This window comes from Galleria mellonella, unplaced genomic scaffold (genome assembly GCF_026898425.1).
Source record: "Galleria mellonella isolate WM207_F2 unplaced genomic scaffold, CSIRO_AGI_GalMel_v1 utg588, whole genome shotgun sequence".
Lineage (NCBI taxonomy): Eukaryota > Metazoa > Arthropoda > Insecta > Lepidoptera > Pyralidae > Galleria > Galleria mellonella.
This window is the reverse complement of record NW_026442124.1, coordinates 462,140-474,237: the sequence shown is the minus strand read 5'-3', so window position 1 is coordinate 474,237 and position 12,098 is coordinate 462,140. Positions and strand designations below refer to the sequence as shown.

The 12,098-nt window shown below is 29.9% G+C and overlaps 1 protein-coding gene across 1 annotated transcript in view; it reads right to left on the bottom strand.

The window, feature by feature from the left end:
• LOC113510313 (trissin receptor) overlaps positions 1-12,098 on the bottom strand; it is a 130,060-nt gene that overhangs the window by 41,162 nt on the left and 76,800 nt on the right. The window contains exon 3 of the mRNA XM_052899592.1: positions 3,932-4,076. Coding sequence (XP_052755552.1) covers positions 3,932-4,076 — 145 coding nt within the window. The remainder of the gene's footprint in view (positions 1-3,931; positions 4,077-12,098) is intronic.

Below are 12,098 nucleotides of genomic sequence, written 5' to 3'. Positions count from 1 at the left end.
TATTCTCGATAAAAAAATATTATGATAATGAATGTTCCGGTTATTTTATGATACGGATATGGCTTTGATGTAATTCAATTCCATAATATTTATTTTATTTACAATGGAATATTCTAACACCTAAAAAAATCTTTTATGGGCCTATATGACAATATATATGTTTGTTGTTACAATGTACTTTCATAACTTCTAAAAGGATTGTTCTAGAAGTTTTTCTCGCGCATTCTCATTACAATGTTCTATTGATTTATAAAGAATTTTTGCACTGATCTTGAGGCGCGGATATACATGTACGTTTTTATGCATTTTGTATGCAATAGAATTGAGTAGAAAGATTGATTTGGACTTTCTAGTACTTATTTTGACTCATCCCGATTCGTCAATAACTTTCTAAATATTGGCTCAACGGGTATAGAAGTCGAGCGGTATGCAGTCGAACAATAATTTTTGTTTCCAAACTATAGCGATGGGAATACCTCTCGAAATGAAGAAGAATAATCAATTGCATTTATTGTAAGCTAATAAGGACTGGGCAAACTCCATAGCGATTTGGATTATTAATTTGGGATCTCTGTGCCTAACTATTGGTGAATAAATGTACGTCTTGATATGTATTTACTCCGTACGTAGCAATATATAAAAAAAATCACATTCTTATATTATTAAAATAGTAGTAGTACACCTAAAATATAAAATATATCAGTTGCAATGTAATTAACGCTTAGCCTATGATGTAGTAGATTATGGCTATTATCAATACAAACGAGAGAGTGGAGTTTATTTTGATCAATCGTGAGTTATAGTTGTGTCGTTGAGTGGGACATTTGGACATAAGTATCGACAAGCTGACGATAACTCACAGCATCGGCCCTAGGTCTTGATCAGGGCAAAGCGAGACGGTCTTTCGGCGTTCTTTGGTCGATGCTGTCACTTTACGTAAATTCTACTTCGGTTTTATGCAAAAGACCTGTCACCCATGTAATTTTACAAGAAACGCTATAGTTTAAGTTCAAGACTAGTTTAGTCGCTCTAAACTGTCTGTTTTATTTTTTTTAAAAGTTTGTTCTACGGATTTATCTAATCATAATCTACGGATTTTTTAGTATCACACATTTTTTAAAATCTTACTTGACAACAATGCTTCTGTGCTTCAAAATTTTATTTTTTGCTGAAAATTATATTACGCGTTTAGCTATTAGGCGCTCCTTGCCATCTGGCGCCCGGAGCGATTGCCTTCCTCGCTCTACCCCAAGAAAATGTCATTTATTGTTTTACGTTAATAGTTTCAAAATACTAAAAGGTACTAAAAGGGTTTACTATTTTTTATTGTTTGAGAAATCCTATTATAATAAATGTGAAAGTTTGTAACGATGGATGGATAGATGGATAAAAGGGGTGGATGTTTGTTACTCTTTCTTACAAAAATTACTAGACAGATTTGAATGAAATTTGGTACACGGGTCGTTTATATCGTAACATAGTATATAACATACTTTATGTACTGATTCACAGGGGTGAAGCTGCAAGATTCAGTTTGTGGTAAATAAATACATCATTTATTGAAAATATTAAAATTCTATGAAATATCTGTTACAATAAAGTATATTGTATAGTTAGTTATATGTGTAATATATAACTGGAATAGTAAATTATCTATTCTCGTTGAACGAATGTAAACATGACGTTCATTTGGGAATCATTAATGCACACATAAACTAATGACATAATAACTTTATTTATTATCACTTAATATTACTATAGGTTCATATGTCATTTATATCTTTTATCGATATTTCATACATATAATGTAGTATTTTCGTATATCAGGACATTTACTAATAGCGTTTATTCGTGACTTCGTTCGCGTAACCGGGATATATGCCCTGACTGGAAAAAAAGGAGTGCATGTCCATTTCCATCCCCTGTAGTGCGTCTATGTCATATAGTAATTTATTAAATTGTTTTGGCGCTAAGAGGTAAGAAACAAACAAACTCCATTTCACATTAATAATATTATTAAGGATAAGGATCAACATATCCTTCTAGACAACTTTACGAAAAGAAGACGGAAAACGACAAATCTAGTAATCTTGTAGTCTTGGAAGCTACTCAATTAAAAGAGCATTGTTTTGAATGTGGGAATCTATAAAAAATACCACAGGTTTTAATTTTTGCTACATTCATCCTTAATAAATTCTCACGCCATTTCACATCTCTTCATCATCGAATATGTCTCATATATTGTTATATATGTATTTGTTTGCGCAGATTATCTATCTCGAGTCTAGCGACAATACTGGTTTCGCTGTCAATAAAGCAAAAGTGGATGTCATATGACTCAATCAATTTGTACGGATTACAATCTATGATGTAGATAGGACATGATATACCAGAAAGGGTTTTATTTATTTATTTAATTAGCATGCAAATACATTAAAAAAAACTATGAACTTTTAGTATCACTTAAACCTCTTGGGTTTGTGTGTGATACTACATTTCGTTTTCAAATGTTAATATTTACATTAATATTCTGCTGTTTTAGCAATGGTTGGACAGTAAATACGCTTTTAGTTTAATCTTTATGTTTTTAACAGTGACTTTGCACTGACTGACTAACTGCTTCGCAAGTCAGTAGGTAAAGAATTTACTAATCGCAGTATGAGGTACGCGATCGTTCGCTCGCTATTGTAGTTTTTTGCTCGAGTAATGACTAGCTTGTTTTGCGTGGCGGAGCGTGTATATGTTATATAGCATAATTTATTTTTGTTTGAATTTCCTGTTTAAAGTGTTGTTCTTTTAGGAGGCAATGTAAGAATGTCTGAGAATATAAAAAAAAAACACTAACCTACATTTTTTTTACCCTCATTAAGAAAAGGCAGGCTAAAGAATATATATATATTTTTTTAAATAACGAACTTTTCCTTATTACTAATTGTGTGATCACGTACTCACTTAAAATAAAGGTTTAAAAGTTGTTTTCATATTTTGACCTATAAAATTGTACATTTTTTTCTATTATAGTCGACGATAAATAAAAGTTATACAAAATATAACAAAAGGAAAATGTGTAAAAAGAGAACTTTTGACGCTTTTGTAATGTAAGGGTAGGTAGGGTCGGTGCATCGGGTTGTTGGAATAATAAGACTCGAGGGATATAAAGATTTAGCGCTTCGCGTTTTAATCTACCATATTTCTTTGTCTTAAACTGAGTGCTTAGGTAATTTCTACAAATTATTTTTTTTTATTTATGAAATATTTTCTATAAATAAATTAATTATTTTTAATTAAAAAAAATACAAGAATCTTGGCATATTATTATAAAATTGGCCAAATACAGAATTAAGTAATACTACAGTATATCGACATATTCTTTTGCACTGATTTATTATATTTCTTATGATAGATGAAACACGGAGTATGGTAAAATTAGTAAATGCCAATACAAAGTTTGAGTTCAATTAAATTTTAAGGAAATTTACAACACATAAAATAAAACACATTTATAAAAATATTAAAATTTGGCTACGACAACCGCTTATTATCATGTGGGCCGTATGCTTCTTTACCAGTGGTGTAAAAAAATAACTTACATTTTTGTTTGTTACATGTATTTTTATTAAAACTTTTTTTGTTATTATTATTATTGTATTGTATAGTATTCAAATAAAAGTTTAGAATATTGTAAGTGTACAAGTAAGGTAAATTATATGAGGGGCCCTATGCATATTATTATCAGTCTATTGCACTCAACTGCTGAATATCTGCTTAAAAGCCACTTGGTAAGGTTTTATGTTTTGTCAGGTTTTTTGTTATATATATGATTTAAGATTTTCAGCATGCTACTAATCTCACTTACTAAACCGGATATTCTTCGTGTTAAACAGATCCAAATATTACCATTATTGTTTTCATTAATTAAGATTATACGCACCTCGGTATAAGATAAATCGTTAGATTCTGGAAGACACAGAACACACCCACACATAAATCTGCCACTGCTAAATTAGCTAGAAAGAAATTGGTTATTGACCGAAGTCTCCTTGAAAGTGTTACAACCAAAATCACCAGCAGGTTACCTGAAAATAAAATAAAAACATTAAATTTAGTTTTGTACTACGCATTTCTATAAATTTTTTTATAAACGGAATTACAACTTTTTACTTCTTAAATGTCTATAATATTTATTAATTATGGTGACTGATCCGTTAACATTAGGTAATATAAGATTTATATATCTAATTTTATCAATTGAGTTTTTATATTCAACTACGATTTTTAGTTACTTTATTTTGTTGCATTTTTTTTTTATACAACTTAGAATGGCAAACAAGCTGACGGCCCACCTGATGGAAGGTGGTAACTGTTGCCTATAGACATGAGTAGTACCATGGACATAACAGAGTATACTGTTTCGCCCATGATACTCCCAATGCGTTGCCATTCCTGAGGACTCAGGTGTTATTCCTCTGTACCCAGTAAATTCACGCCATACCCCACCCTTCAAACCGAAACACAGCTATGCAAACACAACTGCTTCACGGTTGAAACACGAATGGGACAGAGGTACCCAAGCAATAGAATTTTGTACAAAGTCTCCCTCTGGTTTATAATTTTTTTTTCCTCTAATTTATAATATCACAAAAGATTCGTTTATTGAATTGAGTAATATAATCTCTTACAATAATATTTTAGGATTTTGCTTCGCAACAAGAAAGCAGCAGCTTCAATTATAACAAAATTAATATGGGAGCTACAAAGGTGTAAATCCTTTTGATTATAAGAGGAATCCCTTTTGAATGTATTATAATATGGGGCTCTTCAAAAACGAACATAGGGGATTTTAAAATTTTCTCTTGTGTTGCAAGCATTCATGGACGAAGGTAGCTACTTCCCATGAAGTAGATCATCATCGCGTTTGCCTACAAATAAAAATAAATAAGAATTGAAAAGGATTTTTCTCCGATTCTTCTGAATTATCAAATACTTTTACCCATGGCTTGGCATGGCAACGAACAGAGATAAAAAGTAGCCTAGGCCCTTTTTACAAACAAACAACGTACGTATATATATATATATATATATATATATATATATATATATATATATATATATATATATATATATATATATATATATATATATATATATATATATATATATATAAACACAGAGGTATACTGAACAAACAAACCAACTATACTCTGTTATGTCCATGGTACTGCTCATATCTATAGGCGACGGTTACCATTTTCCATCAGGTGGGCCGTCAGCTTGTTTGCCATTCTAAGTTGTATATAAAAAAAAAACTTTACAACGTAAGAATATCACGTATTGCATGAAAATGAATCTAGTGCAGCATTATAGACCTATTAGTTCTCCCATAGCGCCAGCTGAGAACTTAATAATTTTACTGGTATGTAAAAAAAAAAAAAAAAAAAAAAAAAAAAAAAAAAAAAAAAAAAAAAAAAAAAAAAAAAAAAAAAAATTTAGAGCATTGTCGTACAGTATAGAATCCATTTTATGGCCTATTCAATATGCTTGGAAACTACAAAAACCATCAAATTTTTTTTTTCAATAAAGTTTATAAAATATTTTATAAATATAAAATTTTCGATTAAAAGTCATGATATATGTATTTAAGTTTTAGAATTTATTACATACAAATTTTGAAATATATAAAAAAAAGTTAAAATATTTTTATAAAGTACTCAGAAATAATTTTACAATAATAAATTTTGTTCTAAATAATTTAAATATCTATAACGATTTCGGATGAGTAAAGGCAAAAAAATATAGTCCATGTTTCTCACTGATAATGTAGTTTTATATATGTATTTCACATGATTTTTAAAAGCGGTTGAATAGTTTTTATGTTTATCTATTTGTACTGGACAAACATCTTTCCTCTTTAGCATAGATTATAAGTCTTTGGATAATAATAGAATCTACTGTTAATATTTAAAAAATTATTGTGTCACCGATTTTGCAAATAAAGTTATTAAAAATCTGGCACGAGTTTATCGGTAAACCAGAGAATGGTGTTTACTTCTAGTCGGTGGATCTCAAATCGATCATAATTCGTGCGATGTATGCACAACGGTTCTTGGCACTCGACAGACTCCTTCTTCGAACCGATATATACTCTACCTTAGGGTATAATATCCGTTGTGTTGGTACGCATCGGAATCGGAATGTAATTTATTTTTTCTATGAATTTCGTGATCTTTACACTTTCTGTTGGAATGAACGCAGTCGTCTGCTCACGTATTCGGTATGCATGCTGTATATTATTATTTTTGAAAGCCAAGCTTTTTTAAACCGAAAAACTTGTAACACTGCGACCTTTCCATGATCTTTTGTGCTCGCCCCTTTTTTAAAGTTCGCTGCTAATTCCTATTAATAATAGGAATTTTAAGATGTTTTTGTAGCGATGTTTTTAGCTCCTCAGGATATAAAATGTGTTTTCGTGTTGTGGCGGCGTACCTTGCTCATTGTGACAAAATCTGTAAACACTTTTTAGGCATAAGCTTAGTTGGGCCATATGCTTATTTAGTTTGCAGTGTCCAGTAAGAGCCCATTTTAATAGACACATATTATTTTTATTCAAACCAATTAATTTTTTAGAGTAATTTTCTGCAAACTTCTTAATCAGGGCTTTTGAATGATTTAATTCTGGCAACAGGAGCCAGCTATTATTTGCTGCTTCTAAGCTTTTAAGTTTGAGATGTTTGTGCTTTAGGCTTCGAGGTATACCACAATAAGGTTCTGGTCCTATTTAGGTATTCATTGCCCCCTTCCTTTGCCAATTGATTAGCTATTTCATTTCCATCAATATTTGAGTGTCCAGCGTTCCATCTAAGATAATGTTATTTCTGCTATCCAAGTTATTTAATAACATTTCTGCAGTTGTTTATAAGTTTTGACTTAATTTCATATGAGTCAAGAGCAAGTAATGCCACTTGACTATCCAAATAAATTAATATATGATTATTTAAGTAGTTCAAACTTAGATTCAGTTTTATACTTTTTATTATGGCCATAGTTTCATATTGGCCATACCTTCAAAGATTGTGGCATACTTACCTAAATTGAAAGAGCTGTGAACTATTGGTTTATACCATAAATACCATATCCCGCATATGGAAGTCCTAAAGAAGCTATATAAGTGTGAATGGATTAACAGAAGTTGGATATTTATGTTATATTATTTATTATATTTCATATACAAAGTAAATTAAGTAAATATATGATTTCATAGTATGATATCTAAATTAAATGAACTGTGAGAACTTGTGCTTCATTTCTATTTAATATTTTAATTCTTTTTTTGATACGGGTGTAGTACTCATAGCCCCTGTTATTATAATTATCAGGCTTGCTATTCTTTGTAGACTGTTTAATTTATTGCCTGCGTTGACTTTTTCCACCAAATTACGCAGGCATATGTTATTAACGGCCTAACTATGGCAGTGTGTAGCTAAAGGTCGATTTTAGGATTTATCTCCCATCTTCACCTGGCTATGTTGTATGCCTGCTCTCACTTTCCTATTTTATTTTTTTTAAATTATTATTTATATTTCTTTTGTATTTTACATCATAATTTCAGTGCTATTTTCTCACCCTATTTATTGTATTGATAACATTCAGCATATGACTTCGCAGATTTTTAGCAGCTCGGATTTCGAGCGCGTTTATTGTAAAACGCGCAGCGCAATTAATAAATGGAAATAAATTAATGCAACAATAAAGTGTAAATAAATAATTAAAACTATTGATCTAGTTAAAATTATTTAGTTAACCAAAATCAAAACGGTAACAGTCCTTTTTTTATGTCATTTCAAAGGGAATACAAGATGCCACTTTTTAGCAGGGGACCCCTCGCTAAAAAGTGGCGTCATAAACATCACACTGAAAATTTAAGTTGCACCCAATAATTTCACTGCTAAATTCTACTTTTTAAATCATATTTTTTTAAAAGATGTCTTTGCGCCAATTTAAGAGCAAACTTGTCATTTTTATAATCCAATGGATTTATTGTCATGTTGTTAACTAATTTGATATTAATTTGTTCAAGATTGAAATTCTACAATTCCAGGTAATTTAATTACTGGGGTAATATCGAATTTGTTAATATGTATAGAGAAGTAATTTGTCTATCATTGAAATTAAATTAAACGGCATGATATCTTAAGTATTTATATACTATAATAAAGTATAATTTATAATAATACTTATATTTAATTTTTTTTTTCTTACAAAACAGGAGACAAACGAACAGGTTCACCTGATGGAAAGTGACTACCGCCGCCCATGATCACCCCCAACACCAGATGCATTGCAAATGTGCTGCTGGTCTTTTAAAAAAGAATATGCTCTTTCTTGAAGGCTATGATATATCGGTATACATACTTTTCATAAAAAGTAATATGGGTATTATTCTATATTTAAATTTATCTATTAATGTACACAAAATATACAGAGAAACAGTTTCGTGATGTAAGTAATAAAAATTGTATTTTTAAGTTGGTGAATGTATTTGTTTACATTTACAGTTTCTCTATACGCTCCTTTTATTAGTAATCACAATATATTCAAACAATAAAATTTAATTATTGGACACTTTCTAAATAATATATTGTTATTCTGCGAAATTCGACAAGTTTATAAGTAAATGTATTCAAGTCCAGATACTAGCTCATGACACCGTTGAGTGTGGTATTATAATTAGAAGATAATAAGACGCTCGAATGCATATTAATGTCATGATGTTCTGATTATATTCATACTATTTAAACATTTAAAATGTATTCAATTAATAAAGCTAATTTTCGTTTCATTTCGAGTGAATTATATCCTACCATGCCCAATAAAAACTTACTAAGATATAAAGTACGATATTTAATATAATATATGTAGTATCCATACTGTTTTTGATATAGCCATCTCATAACTTTTCTATAGATATCTGATAGATTTTCTCCACCATTCTGACTCATGTAGATTCCAGATAATTGCGTTACTTTTACTTACGTAGGAATACATTATACAACATTTTGATGGCCTGTATACAGTTTAATTGTAGTGATTGTCGCAACACAAATCCAAGGGTCCTGAATGTTTTATGTTGTTGTTAGAGTATAATGTAGAAATATGGCGTCTAAAGCTTAGATCTTCAGACATTAAAACCCTCAAATATTTCACTAGTAATGCTCTCGCTATAAATGTATTTCCTAACTTGTAATTATACTTTACGACCTTAAAAGCCCTACTGAAAGTTATGAGCGAACATTTGGTGTTACTAAACACTAATCTGTCTTTTTTTTTTACCTCAACCTAGAATATTATTAATTGCTTACGGTCTGAGAATTTAATTACTTTAAAAAACAATTTTAAATCATCTGCAAACAATAAACAGCATACCGCACTGACCACCCCTGGCAGGACATTAATAAATATTGAGAATTCTAACGGCCCTAAATTACTTCTCTGGTTTACATCAGAATACGTGGAATACGATTTAGAATCATGCCCTTTATACTGCACATACTGCCTTCTATCACGAAGGTAGTTGGAGAAAAATTGTATTAGTACAAGAAAATCCGGCAGCTGAAAATTTGTGGAGAAGCAGGCCATTATCACACTATCGAATGCCTTTTTCATGTCAAAATAAGCTTTATGATTTAATTTTATATTACACTATCTGTTCCCGTCACCTGTTTGGGGTTAAGTTATCTGATACTAGCTGTTTCTCACGGCGTTGCTTGCATGCATCGCTTTTTGAAGTATCCTATATGTTAAAGTTATAAGTTAGGATATAACTTCGTCGTGTATCAAATTTCATTCAGTTCCATTTAACTGTTTAAACGTAAACGGTCAAATATCTTTACTAACTTTCACATTTATAACATTGGTACTATTACACATACACAATATATCTATTTAATTCATAAATAAATATATACTTTTAATTTTGAAATACTAATACAAAAATCTATTATAAGAACATTGTAAAGTATTTTGTGAGTAAACGAATAATCTATGCTAATCAATTATTCAAATTTATCATTTATCCCTTAGTAATTATCAAAACTTGTTTACGTAAATCATTATTTTAATTCAATTATAGATATAGATGCATTTATTTATATACATTTAATTATTCTCGTCTAATTTTACTAATATTATAAATGTGAAAGTAAGTTTCTGTTATTAGTTTTGACTTATTAGTGCCTTAACGGCTTAATCAGTTTCTATGAAATTTGGTATACATGTATTATATAGTATAGAGGTCTTCCGGTCAAGTGGACGAAGACGCGGGTAAAAGCTAGTTATACCATACAAATAAAAAAAAATAACGTCATACGTTAATAAGAGACATCTATTAATTCTGTTCAATAGATGAATGACATTATTCATAAGGCCTGGTCAATTTAATTTCAGATTAGTCAGTTAATTCATAATATACTTGATATAATTTTATTCTGTTTACATATCACATTTAATTTGTAGAAGGAAAGTATTTAGTCGAATTGAAAGTAGAAAATTTTAATAAAACCGCATTATATATGAGCGAGTATCTACTTACTTTGGGGAGTTTCGAAAAATAACTGTTACTTATGTAAGCAACAGTTATCTTTCGAACCTTACCAGAAATTATACTGGCTGAATTAAAAAATATATTATCGTAAATATGGCCGTGACTATGATTGCGCAAAACGTTTTATCTGAAGGAGGAGCAGTGCCGGATTAAGCCAGATCGCTCTAGTAAATTCTAAAATTAATTATCAAGGAGTTCTTAGTTTGCTTTAGGTTGTTAAATTTACGATATTAAATGAAACAATACTATTCATATCCGATTTTTCTAAACAAATATATGTATAAATATATATGTATAAAAATACAATTATATATGTATAAATCATGTTCAATATTCATCGAAGCGTCATTAAAGCAAAGTGATTAAGACGTTCTCTGTTTCCTTAATTAATAATGAGAAAGAATGTTCACAAATACAATTAGGGATCATGAGAGATAAATAAATGCCCTTTTATTATTACTTGAGATATTTTTTTACGGCCAGAAAACGCTGATCTGTGGAGCCTGTAGCATTAAATATTTATTATGTTGAAACTGGCATGAATTCATTACATGAGTTATGAAAGTGCAAGCAGCCAGAGATGTATGTAAAGAATGTATGTAAAGTTTTTGGCACTCGATTATCTCCGTCTACTCCGCTAGGGACTTGGGATGAAGATAGATAATTAAATAATCCTGGTTGAACAGCAAATGGTAGATGAACGGTAGACGGTATCTACTTAAAGTCTTGAACATTACCAAATTCAATGTTTCCACTTTTAAAAGGAAATAAATCATAACGTGTAATATGTTTCATCGCTTCATTTTTCATAAATGAGTAAGAAGTACCATTAACCTCCGTACAGGTATAGATGATGATAGATAGAAGCACATATTTGCGAGATTTATGTCTTAAAAAACCGGTCAAGTGTGAGTCGAAAAATTATTTGAATTATCATCATCATATCGTATCAGCCGTTAACTGTTCAGAATTCTACAGAATATACACCACCCCTAATTGTGAGGTCTTGCAAGTAGTTGCCACTGTTGTTGCCGGGTTAGCAACTACTATATTTGAATATATTTATGAAATTATTATTCATTAAATTACTTAAAAATACACAGAGAAAAATAAAAACAATTATAAATTACAAGATAAACGTAAATATGTTAAAAAGTGGTATTTACCATAATATATAAAAATCAACCGGTAAGTGAATATAATTGTTAAAAGTGCACTGCTAGAATATATACATTTCTCTGTAAGAATATTATATCGGAATCTAAATTTTAAGACATTGCAAATCCTTATCTACCCTATCTCGACATCTAACGCCAACTTTATTCCCTGAATGTTACGATCAATCAGTACCATATTAATATCTTATATATTAGTACAACGTTATATAAATATATACAAATCGTTATATCACATAATCTTGTAAGAACAACAAGTATATTTTGCTATACAAAACAATAACAACGACTCTTAACGGAAGACGATATTTCGTAGAAACATTACA